The 20,603-nt window shown below is 35.2% G+C and overlaps 1 protein-coding gene across 2 annotated transcripts in view; it reads left to right on the top strand.

The window, feature by feature from the left end:
• Window positions 1–20,603, top strand: part of Elk (Eag-like K[+] channel) — a 322,370-nt gene that overhangs the window by 212,340 nt on the left and 89,427 nt on the right. The window contains exons 5-6 of one of the 2 annotated variants that reach the window (XM_074172322.1): window positions 5,129–5,422; window positions 11,503–11,752. In XM_074172322.1, the coding sequence (XP_074028423.1) occupies window positions 5,129–5,422; window positions 11,503–11,752 (544 nt within the window). The remainder of the gene's footprint in view (window positions 1–5,128; window positions 5,423–11,502; window positions 11,753–20,603) is intronic. The other variant, XM_074172321.1, reaches the window with a different exon arrangement.

Genomic DNA, 20,603 nt, shown 5'->3' with positions numbered 1-20,603 from the left:
TTCGCCTGACTAGACATTGTCGAAAAGTAATTTCCGGCATTGCGGATTCTAGTGTTGGAATAGTGGGTGGTACCTTTCCCAGAAAATCGACTGTGAATAAGTGAGACGCAAATTGTTCAGCTAGTATATTTGACTTTTCTATGGCTGTTGTTGCAATGGAACCATCCGCTTGTGTGAGTGGTGGAATTGTGGATTTTCTAAAGATTTGATTAACAGCTCAAGTTACCGATCAGAAGAATCTAGACCCGTTGGGATTGGTAAACAGTTTATATCTATTTCTCTGATTGAGAAGTTCTTTGCTTTCATTCGTCCTAATTTCGCAGTTATTGCGAGCATCAACTAACCTGGTTTGTTTTTCGAGATCGAGATTTTTACGCCACTGCCGGTGGGTGAGATTTTTGGAAGCGACAGCTTGCTCGTAATTTTTGTTGAACCAAGGTTCGCCGTTAGAAGTTCGTTTCATTGAAACAGGAATATATGTAACCATGGATGATAGAATAACTTCCGTTACTTCAGAATCACAAATGAATGGATTTTTGGAGCTGAAAACCAGGGAAAATTGAGGAAATGGTCTTGAAGATCCTCCCACTCAGAAGATCTGTAATGCCAAATTTTACGCGGCTTAGATTATTACCCAACATTCATCAGCAATTCATCCAACACTGAACTGAGTTTGTGATCAGAAGACCCCAATGGAGACATTACGGTGACTGTACATTTCTGAATTGGTTGTTAGATATAGACCCAGAAGACTTTTATAGTCTTCATCATGGTCAGGAATCTTGGTTGACTCATTTATAATCTGCTTATTGCAAAAGCCTCAGCTTCACGACCTTTCTCTTCGTTAGAATTCGAAAATTTGAGCCATTCGATATTGTGGACATTAAAGTAACCGAATATGGAAATTTCGGCACTATGATGACTGATTTGCAGAAAGTCAGTGGTGTTTGCAGGTGGAGAGAATAGTGCCTATGTTAACGTTGTGGTATTCTACCAATAATATTGATATTTGCGTCACTTCAGAAGTTTCAAATACTTGAAAAACGATGAAACAAAACTGTTCGAACGGAGTTCTTATGAATTTGTGTATTAATTTAGTACAGTATGATGAAATTATCAGCAGGACATATAGAAAGTTTAACGAAAGATGTCCGAGTCTACCGCAAATGAACCTCAAGAAATTTATATAAATTCAGAACGATTTCAGTGCATTTGGATTACCTTTGAAAGAATCATGAAACTTGCCTTGACCCGTAGCTTCTGAAGACAACCAAATTATAGTCTCAGCATATATTCACGCATTTCCTGAATCATCGATAAGAAGTGCTGAAGAAGACTTGGAGATAAAATATTTATCGGGTAAGGAATTTTGCGAAGACATGAGAATTCTTTATTATGACTTAACCAAAATTCAAGCAATGCAACCTCACGATCCTCAACAGGGAGTTGGATTGGTGAAATGTTGATACGCATTCAAGAAGATCATATCTTTAAATGAAATTGTTTGAACTGATGATCGAAATTTTTGAGGGAAGGAATTGTTATTGGAAAAAAGTCATCATTGGTCCAGTTAACATCTCAGGTTACACAAGAAGCCGGATATCAAGAAAAATCTGGTTTAATTGTGTTCTGCATATTGATGGACAACAAATGGGAGTGCATAATATACGAGAAATCAATAACTTTCAAAAGCTATCTGAATATTTTGGAGAATACTGTAGAGGTCGAAAATCTGCTACTCGAAGAATATCAAAAACATTAGAGTTTTTGACGATCAGTGAATAAAGCGCTTGGGACCATGGAGTTGGCCAGCGAGATCATCCGATCTGAATTTATTAGATTTTTATCTGCGGGTAATGCTTGAAGAAAAAGTTAACAAAACATTCGTGCGTTTGAGATTTGAATTGTTGGAAAGGATTACCCAAATATGATGAATATGAAGATTTGGACTCCAATGAAGACAAATCTGCCAAAGCAGTCAACACCCACATTTTGAAGTTTTTGGAAGTGAAAGGCCAGCGATTTGAATATATTTTGGAATTTTTCACATGATTGTTTTACTTTTTCATAACAATTCACTTTTATATTTCCACTTTCAAGTTTTTTTGTGTTTTCTTAAAATGTATCTAAAGTTATTGGAATTGTTCTGAACCCGCATAAATTTGTTGAGGTTCTTCGGCAGTAGATTCGGATACCTTTCGTTGAAATGCTTGTCTGCTTATAACTTTATCACACTCTCCAAAAATAATAAACAAATTCAAGAACAAAATGGTGTAGACTTTCACGGCTGAGGTTTTCAGTTTCATTGCTTTTCGAGTTCAAAAGCCGTATTTTTTTGGAATTTCTTCCTGACGTTTCGCTGGCGCGATTGACTAGCTTCTTCAGAGGTTTAACCACCAAGACTTGCTGTCCGATGACTAACTTCTAGGCTTCGTAAAGCGTTTTTATCCCTTATCAGGTAATCAGTTGTATTTGTACCTGTATTTGTACCTGTATTTGTACCTGCACTTGTACCTGTACTCGTACCTGCACATGAACCTGGAACATTAACAATCTTGCTGCCTGTTGTCCGTTTCATTATTCTCGAATTCCTTAAAATGGGGTTCCATATTTGATTGAGGTTCACCGCTTCTTATTTTCTGTTGAAATTCTATGTGTGTTTGTGGATCTCTATTGCGCTAAAACCAGTCGGCTATGGTATCCCTGGTTGGGGGCAATTAGTTCTGTGTTTTCAAACAAAATTATGTGGTCTTCCTCACTAAGTACGTGTTCTGCCACAGCTGCTCTTTTAGTCTTGTTCCCATGGATCGTTTGGTGGTTCCGATATATACCTTTTCACAAGTGCACGGTATGCGATAGACCCCTGCTGCTGATAATGGGTTTCTTTTGTCTTTAGCCGACCTGAGGCTTTGTTGTATCTTCCTCGTGGATTTGAAGACTGTTTCGATGTCATGTTTGCCCAATAGTTTTCCAATTCTGTCCGTGACCCTAGGGATAAACGGTAGATATCCGCTTTTGATTTGATATTATATGTCTATCAAATCACTTTTTTGAATAGTTTTGCACAATTATATCATTTTTCATATCGTATCAAACTTAGGTTTCTGCTCATCCATTTCATTCATGTATTCCTCACAGAAACTATTAGCTTCCCCTATTTCATTTTCAAAATCCTACTAAGTATCTCTGTGAATTTGAAAAAAGCACTTTGTAAAAATATGGTATCTATGATTGTAATTTCAAATCACACCTGATCGACTACGGCTATCAAATGATGATACATCTTCCTATTCAATTCTTTCAAACCCTTTTTCTTCTAATCGTTTTCAGCATGATAATCAGACAGCAGGGAAATGGTTTCAAACGACCTGTTCTAAATTCTGACATCCAAATGTTATGCTATATTTTATTTTTTGATTCTTTCTTGACAGTGCTACCTACCACTTTATTTCTCTAATGAGAGTAGTTCCATAGATCTGCTTATCTGCATCGACTTTGAAATTTTCATAACATTCATTTGACTTTTAGCTAATGAAGCCCAAACTAGCTTCACTATTTCCATCATACTAGATACGAAATTCCTCAAATAAGATGCTAGAAATTGAAGCAAACATCTCAGAAATAATAAATATCCCAAAAATACAAATATTTCTCTGTCTGAATCTGTTACATAAGTGTTGTCGAATTGAGGGCTGATTTCTGTTCTTGGTTCAATCACTTGTATCTTTACTTTAACCGCTATAAATGTAATAGCTTTTTTCCTTACAGCTGACGTTCAAGTTTGTGTTGTGTTATGTACGTATTTTTCCATTACAAACTCATGTTCCAATTTTTTCCCGCATTTGGGAATTGATTTGATCCTTCCGTATACTCATTACAGAAAATTTTGTTTATTTCAATAAAATTGTATTTTCATCGGCGATCATTATCATACTATGCTATTTTGGTATCGTAGCATTTGTGATCTATAGATTAAATTGTTCGAAAAGTTCAGGGATATCATTGCGGCTTCCAAGGTCAAGTCATAGACGAAAATGGGTCCTCACTGTGATAACGTTACTCGATATCACGTGGCATCACACGCCACTCGAAGTCAAGTCATAGATGAAATAAACGATGATTTTTTACACATCAGAGGACTACGTTCTCGTATGAAACGTAAATATATATTGAAAGTTGAAAATAAAATCTTTTAGGATCATATCTCGCATTGAAACATAAAATGTGTATTCTATTTCAGAAAACCACGACAAATGTGGAAAGTAAATAAAAAAAACTGAATAAAATATTGAAGAAGCCCCTGGCCAGATGCAAAACGTTTTGATGAATGAATAAAAGAAAACTTTTTCCTTTTTCCCAAAGAATCCAAAACTCAAGAACCACGTAACAACTGTACTGAACATGATTCAAGAACCTAACCGAATATAAATAGCAAGGGTGAAACATTGCTCTTTAAACAACCAAAATAACCAGCTTTTACAATATTTTACGGTTTCGGTAGTACTCGGCTTATGCACTGATTTCTATCAGGAAGAGATGACACCGAATTTCCAACGTTGTCAAGCATATTTGGGAAATTTCTTGAAAGTTTTTTTGATTTCAGCAATGATATTTCCATTATCTAATGAAAATTGCTATATCTAGATAATTTTTAAGATAGTATTATAATTTCTTAAATATATGTTGACCTAGTTTCCTACATAATCTATTAGAATAATTTGAAATTTAGTTGAATAATTTCTTTCCGTATATATGTTTCATATGCCCTGGTATAGTACCTATATACTTCGGAAATACGAGTGAAATTCGACCAAATTGAGAAAACGCAAGTTTTTGATGGGTTTTTGATGGGTTTTGAAAGGTAGGAGTGTAGAAGCGAATTAGTAAAAATAAATGCATTCAGTACCATCCTTAATTGGGATTAACTTTACAAATTCGATGTTCAACTCTGGAAATAACTTTAGTTTGTATATTGTTTATTGGGAGTATTTCTTCAGAATTGTGATCTTGAAATAGGATTTCATACACTTAGTCACGATAAGGAAACCATTTTCTCGTTTGAAAAATTTCATGAATCAGATATCAAAACTGATTCATTCAATTTCGTCTAATTCATAATTCCGTGTAGCTATTGTGGAAAGAAAATAACGGAAGAGAAGGACTCCTTCGACAAGTGGTTTTTGTGGAATCGAAGCTACTCGAGCTACACACTGAATACTATACAGGCAAAACCATTATTACCCAAATGGAGATTCAACTTAGTACGGAGTTACCTAAGGATCCTGCATACAAGGGAGCTATTAAGGAATCGAAACTCAATATCTGCCCTAAAGGAATTCACGCAAGTTTTAAAAAACTGAAATTCAATATTCTCCACAATAAAAAAGTTTGTTCATATTGTTGTACGCCCAAGGCTTTTCAGGTACGCTTATAGTTTATTTATATCTACCCGCTCATATAGTTGATTGTTAATTTAGCTCATTGTATATTTGAGCTACTAGTTCACTCAGTTTGTTATTTATTTCAGTTATTGGTTTATCAAAAGCGAATATTCGGTCGTCTTACTTATTTTTTTTACTATATGTGTAAGGTGAAAGTTGAGAAAAATTAAGGATTGGTCAATTATTATTTTGGATTTATGCGCCTTCACCTGAGCTGTGACGATATTGATACATTTTATTTTGACCTAATTTTGGATTTATGCGCCTTCACCTGAGCTGTGACGACATTGAACTATTCTATTTTGGCCTAAGATGAAAAACAGAAGTTGTATCTTTCGATGCAACCAACTGATCTTCAGCCTTTTCCGTTTCAGTAAATGTTCACATTTATTTATTGTATCATTCTGGGAATAAAGACCTATCATTATTATTTTTTTTTCACCGTAGTGTGCGCTAGTCAGGCCCTATCCCCCGAAGCCCCGATACATTCGGGAGGGCGCGCCAGCATTATCAACCAATGACCACTCCCCACACCGTGGGGTAAGTGATCATTGGGTCCAAGAATCATGTGCCCTGAGCAAGCGCAGTGAGCCAAGTATGACAGCCTTCTGCATCTGTGCGACTAAGATTTCTGCCTTAGTGCGGCAAGCCGGTATGATCTTAAGATCCGAGAGTAGAGAGGACATCATTCCACCAAGGACTCCAATAGTCAGAACAACCATCTTGACAGAGTGATCTGGATAGAGTCTGCGGAGTTCAAAAAGAAAATCTCGATATTTTATCCGTTTTTCCTCGTCTTTTCTGACGATATTCGTCTCGCCAGGAGCTGAAAACTCCACGACAAATATTGTTTTGCTCTGGTGGTCGAGAAGGACCACATCAGGCTTATTAGCTTGTATGAGCCTGAGGGTGGAGAACGAATAGTTCCAATAAATTCGGCACTTCTCGTGGTAGTTATCTTATATCAAGCAAAAAAACTGACATTACAGTGAAATAAAATACAAGCAACAACAAAATATTAAAGAAATTGAACTATTAACACGAGATGAAAATTGTTAGTATCCACAATCGTCTTCGGGTGTTAACTGGACTTATTTCTCCGAGATCGGACTATTTATAGGTCATTCGAGCGATTTCACCCATCCCTTCTTCTCCCTTTCTGCTTCATCGGTTTTAGCGGAAGCTAACCGTTTGGCGGGAGTTGGTCGTGTTCGGCTTGATTATAGCAGTTTCCATATGTTGCAAGCATTTAGCCGAGCTAGCGTAGAGATACGCAACATATGGAAACATATGGAAACCTCTAATTAAGCGGAACACGACCAACTCCCCCCAAACGGTCAGCTTCCGCTGAAACCGATGAAGCAGAGAGAGGGAAAAGAGGATAGGTGAAAGCACTCGAATAACGTATATATAGTCAGATCTCGGAGAAATAAGTCCAGTTATCACCCGAAGACGATTGTGGATACTAACAATTGAAACGTCGTGAAGTAACTTGGTTTGGAATTTTTTAATTTTCATTTCTTGTTAATGTTTTTTTTAATTTTCATCTGTTGATAGTTCTATTTTTTTTATTTTTTGGTTGTTGCTTATACTTTATTTCAAAAAAAAATGTAATAATAATAAAAGCTGTAAATCAAAAATTTTAAAAATATTATTAACAAAAAAAGGAAAATAAAAATCAAGAGATTACAAACCATATCACGTCACGCCGTTTCGATTGTTAGTATCCACAATCGTCTTCGGGTGATAACTGGACTTATTCCTCTGAGATCTGACTATTTATAGGTCACTCGAGTGCTTTCACCTATCTCCTCTTTCCTCTTTCCGCTTCATTGATTTCAACGGGAGGAATTTTTACGTTTCCTACACCGTGAATGCTACTGGTTGCGTTGACGATCTAGGAAATTTACTGCATGCCAAGCTTTCCGTTCCCTAGTCAGTGGGCGCTACAATGCGCGATTGATACTCAAAATGTCTGACAGTAGGTCATCGTAGTAATAGTAGGTAGTAGGTTTTTCCTAAGAGTAATAAAAACAAGCTAAGTAATCATTTGTAATGTATAATTCCAATTTAATGTGTCATATACATACATTCTGATAGTAGGTAACACTGTGTGATAGGTACTTAATGAACACCTATTCAATAAATATGAATAAATTCAGAAATATGTATACAGGTAGCACATTTTAATGTTTACTTCCATGACCGATAGCATTTGGTTGATTGAGCTCAATATTTTCACTTAATGATCTCATCTATTTTGTTCTCTCCTTTTTGTTTCTTGAAATTTCCAACTTTGAAGGCCTACCTGCCTGTATTGCTCTAGCGTCAGCATGTTAACTTCTAATTGCCCAGCGTGCAATAGAAGTTAACATGCTGACGCTATAATTATCGTTATTTTAAAATAAAAATGCTTGTGCAGATATTGGCAAACGACTCAATATTTTTGATAGTTTCGATTTTCTTATTGTGGTTAGTTACATTTGTGTTCTAACATGAATTTTGATTGATTAACTTCAGCAAAATTATAGAAGTTCAATTTAAATTTTGACAGTTGCACCTGGTACTCTGCTGATAATTTATTATCATTCAAGGTATTTTTTAACATTTCACTTGATGAATTTCACTAGTTCGAACTTCCATTGTCTACTATATAAAATGATTTGAAATCCCTGAAACAAGTAAAAAAGAATAATTGAAAAAGAATAGTTGAAAATAACAATTATATTAAGCAACAATGAATCTGAAATAAATGAAATGATAGTGAAATAACCTACAAGTAAAAATATAATAATTGAATAAATAAAAATTAAAGGAATGAAAAAAGAAAATAAAAAAAAAAGTGTAGAGATTCCAAGTCACGTTAGTTCACGACGTTTCGATTGTTGGTATCTACAATCGTCTTCGGGTGATGACTGGACTGATTCCTCCGAGAGATGACTATTTTATAGGTCGTTGAAATACTTTCACTTTCTCTACTTTCCATTTTCCGTTTCACTGATTCCGTGAGAGATGACCGTTTTGGCGGGAGTTGGTCAATTTTCGTTTGATGATGGGTTTCCATATGTTTCGTATATCTACGCTGGCCTGGCTGAATATGTTGTTGGACAACATGTATGCGGCTTCCTTAAATTTTCTCCTGAACCAATGTTCCTCTCTGTGCAAGATCTCAGCTTAGGACCACTCGATGTTGTGTTGATGGGTCCAAACATGGTCTGCTATTCCTGATTTGCTGGTTTCTCCTCGCTGTGTGTGCTTCTTGTGCTCGGCAATGCGAACTTTCAATGGCCTCTTAGTTTCACCAATATAGGATTTTCCGCACTCACAGGGTATCCGGTAAATGCAATTCTTGGAATCGCAGTCCGCGTTTGGGGGCCTGGTTTTCGTGAGGCTGCTACGGATAGTGTTACCGGATCTGAAACAGGTTCTAATGTTGTACTTGGAACCAATTCTTCTTATCCTCTCCGATAATCCTCTGATGTAGGGAAGTGCAAACACTGGTTGTGACGGCTTCTCTTCCTTGCGAGGTTCCTGCTGTCTTTTAGCCAAAGTCTTTTCTACCATCGCTTTGGAGTATCCATTCCGCTGAAGATCATTTTTGATGATGTCTAGTTCCTTCTCGAGACCTTCCTTTGTATTACAGAGCCCAAAAGCACGGTCTAATAGAGTCTTGATGATTCCTCTTTTTGTCGATTGATGGTGGTTGGATTCGAGGTTCAGATACTGTCCCGTATGAGTGGGTTTTCGGTATACAGATGTTTCCCACTTAGTGTCGGTCCTCTTCACCAAAACGTCTAAGAATGGCAATTCATTGTGGATTTCCTTCTCCATTTTGAAAGTGATGGAAGGTCTCACGCTGTTGATGTGTTTCAGAAAGGCGTCTAGTTCAGTATTCCCATGGTTCCATATTATGAAGGTGTCGTCAACATATCTCAACCAGACTCGAGGTTTCTTGTGGGCTTCTTCAATGGCCAGAGTTTCAAACCACTCTATATATATATATATATATATATATATATATATATATATATATATATATATATATATATATATATATATATATATATATATATATGTTGGCTATGACTGGTGAAAGTGGCGATCCCATTGGCAGTCCCTCATCTTGTGTAAAGAATTCGTCCTTCAGTTGGAAATAACAGTTTCGTACACAGCATCCTAGTAATTCCATAATTACTTCTATAGGTAGATTCGTTCTCTCTTTCAGGTTCCCGTCTTCGGATAGCTTTCTCTGTATGATTTAGAGTGCTTCTTCGACCGGAACGTTGGTGTAAAGGCTTTCCACGTCGAAACTAATTAGACGATTGTAGATACCAACAATCGAAACGTCGTGAACTAACGTGACTTGGAATCTCTACACTTTTTTTTATTTTTTTTATTTTTTTTTTATTTTTAATTTTTTTATTATTATTTTCTTTTTTCATTCCTTTAATTTTTATTTATTCAATTATTATATTTTTACTTGTAGGTTATTTCACTATCATTTCATTTCAGATTTATTGTTGCTTAATAAAATTGTTATTTTCAACTATTCTTTTTCAATTATTCTTTTTTACTTGTTTCAGGGATTGCAAATCATTTTATATAGTAGACAATGGAAGTCCGAACTAGTGAAATTCATCACGAAACATTGTCAATCACCTTCAAACAAATTTCACTTGATGTAGGCAACAGTGTGTTATTTGCTTACATTGATTTGGTAAACTCATTATTGTAAACTCATTATTTTCAACTAAATCAATATTTTCCTACATTCCTAAAAAGAATTGTCGACCTCAGTATCTAAAGCTAATGTTGCTAACTCAACTCGGTCTTGGAAATTCAAATCAGGGGTATGCAATAAATTCACAATACTGTAGTAAACTGCGCACAAATGTTCACAAAATTTGCTCCCTGCTCCATATAAATAATCACATCATTCTGTTTGAAAGTTTACAGTGTGCAACATATGTTCGTTCCAAAGATGGATTGACAGTTTATTCAAAATCGTTTACTCAAGTAGCATCCACTATCTAGGGAACAGAGTGTTTGGCACTCAGTACATTTCCTAGCTCGTCAGCGCAACAAGTAGCGTTCACGGTGTAGGAAACGTAAAAATGCTAACGGGAGATGACCGTTTGGCGGGAGTTGAGGTTTCCATATGTTACTAACAATCGAAACGTCGTGACGTAACTTGGTATGGAATCATTCAATTTTTATTTTTCATTTTTTTCAATAATATTTTTTAATTTTTCAATTTTCAGCTTTCATTACTATTTAATTTTTTTTTGGTTGTTTCTTTGTGATTTCAGTTTTTTGTTAAATAAAATTGTTATTTTCGGTTGATCTTTTTAATTTTTTTCAGGGATTTATAATATTACATTAGACAATGGAAGTCCGAAATACACCACGAAACATTGTCAACAAACGAGAATTTTTTCACATGAGGTGAAAAACCAAAATAACATATTTTGAGAAATTTTCAGCTATTGCCCGGTTTCCACGTATTCTTATGATAGGGCTGTATGATCAGCTAAAAAATTTCTCTTGAAGAATGTGCAATTTATTTCTATCTATCAATCCCAATCAACTTCTGAAAGCGAAATCTCACCCCAAACACGCACCTGACAATTAATGAAAAACACTCGCTCTCTGCTCGATCCCAATACTCTTATCAACCAAAAATGTCATCAGAGTGCTCCATAAAACTCATAAAGAGTTCATAAATTAGTGTACCTTACCACTTTTAGAAAACGCAACGTATTTGTTCGAAAGAAAATACGAAATGGAATTTCTCTCACAAAAATTATTTTTCTTCCTACATTCGAAGAAATCTCGTTGTTTTTCTCTTCGTGTGTACAGATTTCAAACAATTTGAAAATGGGTGTCTCAAATAAATTTATAATCTGTCATTTCTGACACAAGCATACAGCTATTTTATCACAATGGCAATTTGAAAAATATGACAGATCATCATATCTCCCACTGACAGAGAATCATATCTCATTTGGTGAAAAACGTTCGCGTGATATATATTTGTAACTTTAATTTTTCTCATTTCCAGACATTGAAAGAATTTCCTGAAGAATTAAGAGGTGATGTATCAATGCATCTTCACCGAGAGATTCTGCAACTTCCGATATTCGAATCAGCCTCACAGGGGTGCCTGAAACTTCTCTCGCTTCATATCAGAACAAACTTCTGCGCTCCAGGCGAGTATTTAATCCACAAAGGAGATGCGTTGAGTTATATTTACTATATTTGTAATGGATCCATGGAGGTTGTGCAGAATAACATGGTAGTTGCTATTTTGGGTGAGTTCTTCTACCAACTTTATGAATGAAAGTTTACTTTTTCCATACACATAAATTTTTGTGGTATATTGAAATTTGGATATTATGAAATCATTGAATTCTATATTATATTGAGACCAGGAGATTACAGGATAATGTAGTTTGAAATACTAGAAACTGAAATTGACGAAATGATTTCTGGAATTGATAATACTTGTAGATAAGACAGCAAGAAACACATAAATTTAATCGATGTAACGAACTGAATTGGTGACAATTTCTGTAGAGGTTTTAATATATGTTTCCAAAAAAGCCAAATTTTGACCAAAATATGCATATGAACAAAAATGATATCACATGTATAAGTAAATCTATCCACGTTGCAGAAAGATAACTTAAATAACTGAAGTTTGTTGCTGAACACTCTGTGAATATAGTGAATATACAGAACTAATGAGATAACGACTGAAAATAATAACCAATATAAAAGAATTTGTTACAAAAACTAATCGCTGATATCAGAAAAAAACGTCAGTTGCTTGTATCAATTTTCACTGTTTGAATTCAATCATAAATACCTAAAGAACAAAGAGGAAAATAAATGTTCACTTCGAGTTGAGCCACGAAGATGATACCACAGCCTGCTATCGAAAGCACTCGTATATAATATAATAATAATATGTTGTAATGCTACATTGAAACGCAATGTTTTTTTTTCAAATGATATATTTTGCCAAACCTTTTAAACATGTACACCATGTTTTTGATGTATTTTGAGATACCCTGTATACATTTAGATCGCACGTTGAAACGCTGAAGTTTCAGAAAACTGTCATGTTTTTATGATGTATTTTACCATACCTTGTACGTATTGACACTATGTTTTTTTTTGAATAATGCATTTTGAGACACCCCGTATACTCCACTGAATGCCCGTTTCCGATGACATCAAAACAACCTCACCATTATCATTAATTCACAATGATGATGCCCATTGGTAGTATACTTAAAAAAATCCACACTGTAAACGTTCCTCATTAAAGTTGGGGATCGCACGTTGAAACGCTAGATTCTCGTTACCACAATTTTTCTTTCTCTAACGACATCTGTTCATCTATATCTTTTCATCTTTTCAACAATTTTCCCACAACTGGCAACACCAAACCCATGATGCCTGCGCAGGTTTTACTGGCCGCCTTATCTACGAAACGAATCACCTCGATACCATCTCCATCTCTCTCATACGTCAAACCGTCGCTCTTACACACAAACCTCTTATGAAACTTGAATTTTCTGCTGTGCTTGCAGAAGATTCCGTTCCGAGGTCTTAAAATAAAACACCATGGAAACATGGGTGTCCTAGAAACGGAATTGCCAGTTTCATGCTCTCTGCTATCACCTACTCCGCTTAATCCCGCATGACTATCATGACCTGAGTTTGATTCTCAAAATGGTTTTTTTTAATTTCAATTCTCATGAAATTTCTAGCCGACGGTGGCCACTAAGATCACGTGACTGATGCGCTTTGATTACCTGGAATCGCCTATCTGTGACTACCTGGAAAAGGTCACACCTAGTTCGAGTTGGGTGTTCCACAAGGTTCCGATTGGAGTTAGTAAAATCTACAAAATGGACCTGTTCAAATTTGCACGCGTTTTTCCATAAGGAATGGCGTAGAACTCCTATAGCTATATTACTCTTCGTCCAAGAGACAGATTATCAACTAGTGACAGCTCCATCTCGTGAACAAAGCCCCAAGCTAAAATAAACATCCCATGTACCAATACTCTTACGGAGATCGAAACGTGTCTGGATCCATTCAAAATAATCCAAGTGACGTCGATGAATTAATCAGAAACATATTGGAAAACCCCTGAAGAAATTTCAGAATTGGACGAAATTGTTGTTCAAATTATTGAACCTACAGAATATGCACCAAAAATCAATTTCATTTTTGACATTCAACAAATGTGACAGCAAAGACTGTGACTGAGAAAATATTTACACACCACTTGGTGACCCTATATGCAATATTCCTATTTCAGAATGCGCTATAAATACATATAAAAATCAGATAATCGTTAAACTTGAGGTATAGAAAATCTTGAGCTGAGGATCGAAAAATACATTGATTCAAAGCAAACGTATAGGATTCATTTTTTGCTAAAATATTTCAGCAATATGATTCGATATTTTCTCAATTTTTTTTTCAAAATTGTCAGATGTCCAATATTTCTCACTAATATAAAAACATCAAACGATCAAAAAGACGAACTTCGAGAGGTATCAATGGAATGAAACAATCCCTTAATTCACGTGTGAGCGGCCTTTCCTATGGCTTGGTGTTTTGGACACCTACCATAGGTAGAGAATGAGCTACCTCGTCTACCTGATTTTATGCAATGGCTCAAATAAGCCGTACTTCATACTCTCGGAACGCTCGAATTTTCCCTCTCTATGGCAAGAGAGCTGTATACCGGAGATGTTTGGAAAAGTCCGAAACGCCTTAAGTATGCCACAATAATAGACTTCCTGTTTGGAATCGAGCGGCTGTTCCCAAACAGGTAGAAAGTTGTTTTGGTTAACTAGAATAACTAGATGTTTGTTATAAACCAACTGAATGACAAGTCAACATACATTGTAAACATTTATTGAATAAGAAATAAAACATAAAATTACAATGGCAAAATAACTGAGACAAAGGCCAGCAGGTACATCACCTGAACGAATACTGTCGAGACAATTATATGCTAAAATGAAAAACGTTTACGTTAACATTACCGTCGATAAATTTTACTACAAATAACAGGTACGCTATTTTACTCAATTTTGATAACTCAGGGCCAAAACGATACCAATATATAATCATTGTTCTTCAACACACCCCTGTATGAATAGGAGGGATAATGTGGCTGGTTTACCAATCATTTACAAGCATCCAATACACTTGTCCAAATTTTAGAATATCGATGTGAGAACATCAGAGAACATAATACCAATAAATCCTCAACGCCTAGACATAACAATATCAATACACGAATACACAACTTTATCGCAAAAAAAATCATGACAATGTCACATACATAAATTACTGGATTTCAATGCTATTATCGTATTTGAGACTCTGCTCACCTGTTCCCGATCATCAAACATATCAAAACATAAATAGTAATAACACATGGCCAGCAATGATCTCTTCATAAATGATTACACAAAAATCATAGTACATACACTGAATAAAACATGGTTAAAACCAAAATATCACCCTATAAGTCATTGCAATAATCATAGTATAGTCATAATACACAATAACCATATATATAAATATATATATATATATATATATATATATATATATATATAATATATATATATATATATATATATATATATATATATATATATATATATATAAATTGGATAATGTTAGCGACTGGAGAAATGTATGGTAAAATGGATTAACAGGGTCTCTCAGTCAAAAAATCAAAAATCAAACTCTGCTTTACTTTGCCAAGCTTTCGCTTCTAATGGGAAGCTTCTTCAGGGCTTCATATATATATATATATATATATATATATATATATATATATATATATATATATATATATATATATATATATATATATATGACACCTTTCGAAGCGAAGCAGTAACTCGTCTTGATAATGCCATCTGAGATGATGGCGAAACGTCGACTATCGAATAGTACACAACGGATGAACACCCGGAAAAACAACACATCATATATATATATATATATATATATATATATATATATATATATATATATATATATATATATATATATATATATATAGTTATTGTGTATTATGACTATACTATGATTATTGCAATGACTTATAGGGTGATGTTTTGGTTTTAACCATGTTTTATTCTGATTCGTTAATAAATTGCTATCCATTTTCCTTTCTTTGAAATTCACAGATAACGCATGTTTGAACTATTTCGATATCGGAGACTGGTTGCTTTCATGTAATTTCTCGCGTTTTATAATCGGTTCATCTCAAGATTGAGAGACTTTGTCAGTTTGATTATATTTTCGTCTATTTACTTCGGAATTTGTACTGATGTTAACAAAACTTCATTTTGCAATTGAATACATTTTCATTTAATTTCACGTAACGTTACTTTTACTATCGAAGATAGTTTCACTACGAAAGATCAACTGAGACAGATTACATTTCACTGTTGTTACTTCGGGTATTTTCACTGTCAGTGACGGAGATAACTTCACTTCGACTGACCAAACTGGACTGAATTATTGTAGATTTCGTCCCCATATCTATAGTGTGAATAATGATGCAATAATGTGAACACGTGTGCGCCTACGTGACTGTCTCCACGTGTCTCGATATTCTGACCCCATTAATCATCGACAGCAAATTAGCGGTGAAAAGTTTCATGATCATTACACCAATGCCGACAATTAATATCTTCATCGTCAGTCGGCGAACATGTGGTGTTCGCTCAATCAAGCTAATTGAGCTCGGACGATGGTGCGGTTCACTTTACGTTAATTGATTAATCTTATTCTTCTCCGGGCCTACCTATTTTAATTACGATGTCTGATTTTCTGGCTCGGCACACGTGTTTTTTGGCCGAAAATGATTGATGATATTGAAAATTTTGTCAACAACTGCAAAATATGCCAAAAAATTAATCCTCCAATCATCAAACTCAATCTCACACCCATCACTTCAAAACCTCTCGAATTTATCCATATCGATTTATTCACGATATTGAACGAAAGTTTTTCATTAATTATTGATTCATGTTCTCGACATGGTCAATCATAACCCTAAAAGCCCTTATCGATAATTTAGTTCTTAGAACCCTTCCTAATTTCATTTCACATCATGGGTTACCGCCAAAAGTCAAAACTGACTCTGGTACCGAGTTCAAAAATGAGGAACAAAATAACTCCTGTGAAGCATTTCGAATAGAACTTCATTATGCAACACCGAAATCAAGCAATTCAGATCTCCCTTTAGGAAGGTCTCACCCAACTTTGATCGAATATTATCGATGTTTGAATGGAGAACACAAAAATATTCCTCCTGACCAGATAATGGAACGTACCCACCTGAGATACAATAACTCAATTCATAGTGTCACAGAATCCACCTTGTTCAAAGTAGTGAAAGGCCAAACCAATAATACGAATCCTCCCAACGTCAGTGATTATAGCATCATTTCGGACTACGTTGAACCCCATCTCTTAAGATTCAACTCAATTATCAGCGTACAAAGTTGATTCAGTTTCAAAATCTCATCCGAGAACTGATCCAATTTATGGAACAGATGAACCAATGAACCAAAAGAATTATAGATAGGAGAAATGAAAACCGAGATGAACTCTCCGATTTCTTCAATCAACAAGTAGCATATATTAGGATTAAAGCACGAAAAACGATCGACCCAATTCAATGAAATCACCACTGTGTTATTATTCGATATATTCTGTATTCGAGTTCATCAGACCCACTATTCATAATCGATTTTCCACATCAACAGAATGCTACGACATCATCGAATATTGATATGAAGATCGACTTTGAAACCAGAAAGACCTTATTTTCTATTAATACTAAAGTATGTGCATTCATTTTGCATGATGTTTTTTTGGCAAACAACGCACTGGATGACTACTTTCAGAGCTTATTACAGTTGACACTTATTACATAATTGATACTATTATATCGTTGTTATTATTTTTCCTGCTCTGCATCTTCACTTGTGTCAATCAATATTCTACTTCATTTTCATCGTATTTTATGCTTTATTTTAATTTTTTCCATTTGTGTATAATGGAAATTAGATAAATGAAACACGATAATAATACAAAGTTGTTTTATTTGACACTATTTATGATTTTTTGAAACATATGAATAATTTAGTCATTGCGGTCGTCATTTTCGTGACCGTCTTCGATTTCCTCACAATTTTGTCAAGTATGGTCAAAAACGATCCAGGGATCTTTAAAGATTTTACTCAATCGTTAGCTCACAAATTCGATTGAGTTTCAGAATCCCAGCCAAAAATCTGTCAAAAGTATCCGCGTTAATCTTGTTGTTATCAGCATCACGAAGACACAATTGAATACTTTCTTGATCGTAGCACACGCTCAGGTTATGAACACTTGCATGCTTGGCATCGTTCTTCAGTAAGGCAGACAATCTTTCGATGAATGAATATGAATCCTTGGATTCGGTACAGTTTTCATTTGCATTCTACATTCACATCTATGAATGATTGAACTGAAATTAGATGAAAAAATTCATTAAATTCACCGTGAACTCATCATTACTGATACCCACATAAGATTCTATCTTTTGTCCATTTGAAAAGTGGGTGCATTCAATGATGTGTGAAAATGTTCATATTCCTTATTACAATTAGCATCTCAATCATCTAATGTATAAATGAAATGGAAACAAAAATTCACTTACTGCAAATTATAACTATTATTAGTCAATTATATTGAATCTGATCAGAGATCGTTTTTTCATGTCAGCAAAACTGTATGGATTGTGACCTAAATACCATACGATGAATCGATACAAGTCAAATCATCATTGGTGAATTTTATTGAAATAAGTTCGTGTAGCCATGTTTTGAATGATTCATCCTGGCTCACATATTGAGGTGTTAATAAAATCGATTCATCAAACCGAGTGAAATGAAGTGCTATTTTTTTTTATATACACTTCATTCACTGGCAATGATGATAGGAGAATTTGCTCGAGTACTTCCAACTCCTGTATAATCACATTGATTTCATGTGAGTTTCCTTTCAACTCGGCAGTACATATGTGGGGTTTCATAAACCCCAGCTGGGAAATATCACTTTCAAAATAAACTAAATGTCAGATTTATGCGCACGACCATCCCAGTAGCTTCTGATCTATATCCCCACCATTGATTTCAAATGTTATTGCCGTATTCCGTAGGCAGTGAGTGAGACTATACGCAACTAAAACGCTCTGGGGTGTGTCAAACTCCATCTATGTGCTTACGTTTGAGATTTTATTATTTTATGTAAGTGATTATTTTTGACTTATTTGAATTAGAATTTTTTTTAGCTAAAATATCATGTCGTACGAAGACGAACAAAAAAAGCTTGAAGCTTTATGGAAATGTGAAGAAGACACCATCGAATCGGGAAGTGAAGACGATATTGATCATATCTCTGAAAGCGACCACAATACCGACTCAGAGCAGGACATAACAATAGAAGAGGAAGTTTTTGCCGGAAACTCAGACAATGAGAACTCAGAAACGGGATTCCAAAATGAGACAGAAAATGAAAATATCGACGGGTCTCCACAAAACAAGGAACTATATCTTGGAAAAGGTGGAACAAAATGGAACAAACTTTCATCAAATAAACGCGTTCGAATAAGAGCAGACAATATCATCACTCATTTGCGAGGTGTCAAGCAGTATGCAAAAAACTATAAGAGTGCTTTAGATTGTTGGCAGTTTTTCTCTGATCGAAAAATGATCGAAGACATAGTGCGTTGGACCAATGTCAAGATTCAACAAAAATCTGTTGCATACAAAAATAAATGCATGGTGAAAGCAACCAATGAATGTGAAATCAAAGCATTCATTGGACTTCTTTATTTAGTAGGTATGTTCCATTCTAATCGTCAGAACTTGAGAGACTTATGGCAAATAGATGGGACTGGTGTTGATATATTCCGCAATACTATGTCTATAAATAGTTTCCAACTCTTGATGGTTTGTCTTCGATTCGATGATATTGAAAATCGCAAGGAAAGAGTGACGATTGACAAATTAGCTGCTGTTCGTTGAATTCTACACAAATTTGTTGAAAATTGTAAGCAAGCCTACACTCCTTCACAATATCTGACGATCGATGAAAAGCTGGAATCCTTTCGTAGAAGTTGTGCTTATAAATAGTACATTCCTAATAAGTCCGCCAAGTACGGTATCAAAGTGCAAGCCCTAGTTGACGCCCGGAGCTACTATGTTTTAAATTTGGAGGTATATCCAGGAAAACAACCAGAAGGGCCCTACAATATCAGCAACACCCCAATAGATATTGTAGAGAGGCTTGTATAACCTATTTCTGGTTTGAACTGAAATGTGACTTTTGACAATTGGTACACTAGTTTTGAATTAATGATGAATCTACTGACTCGGAATAACCTTACCTCAGTAGGCACGTTGAGGAAGAACAAACGATGCATTCCAGCAGAATTCTTGACAGTTCGAAACAGGAAACCAAATACATCTTTGTTTGGCTTCCAAAAGGATATCACCCTTTTATCGTATGTCCCGAAAAAATGAATGAAAACGTCCTGCTGATGTCCACTATGCACCATAATGGATCTATCGATGAGCAACTGGAGAGAAGAATTCACCTGAAATAATAAGCTTCTGCAACTTTACTAAAAGCGGTGTAGATGTAGTAGATGAACTATCTGCATCATATAACGTGTCTAGAAATTCACGAAGATGGCCTCTTTTGATCTTCTTTTCCCTCTTGAATACTGCAGCCATAAATGCCTTGGTGATATACAGAGGAAACAATCAAGATTCCAAACTTGCCAGAAGATTGTTTGTCAAAATGCTAGGCATGGAACTTGTCCAGGACCATATTTCTGAAAGAAAGAACAATCCAAGAATACCAAGAAGTATTCGTCAAAACCTTGAACATCTTAGGCCGAATACTTCTGCAGTGCCACCTGCCAAGGTTTCAAAACTTATTGGAAGGTGTTCGGTTTGTCCAAGGAGCCGAGATCGAAAGACTAAATATTCTTGTGGAAATTGAAAATCATTAGTATGCCTGGAACATGCAGTTATTAGTTGTCAAAATTGCTTG

Source organism: Leptinotarsa decemlineata, unplaced genomic scaffold, assembly GCF_025532065.1.
Source record: "Leptinotarsa decemlineata unplaced genomic scaffold, Ldec_3_MD MMD2_tig00000090_RagTag_RagTag, whole genome shotgun sequence".
Lineage (NCBI taxonomy): Eukaryota > Metazoa > Arthropoda > Insecta > Coleoptera > Chrysomelidae > Leptinotarsa > Leptinotarsa decemlineata.
This window is presented reverse-complemented; position numbering and strand designations above follow the sequence as displayed.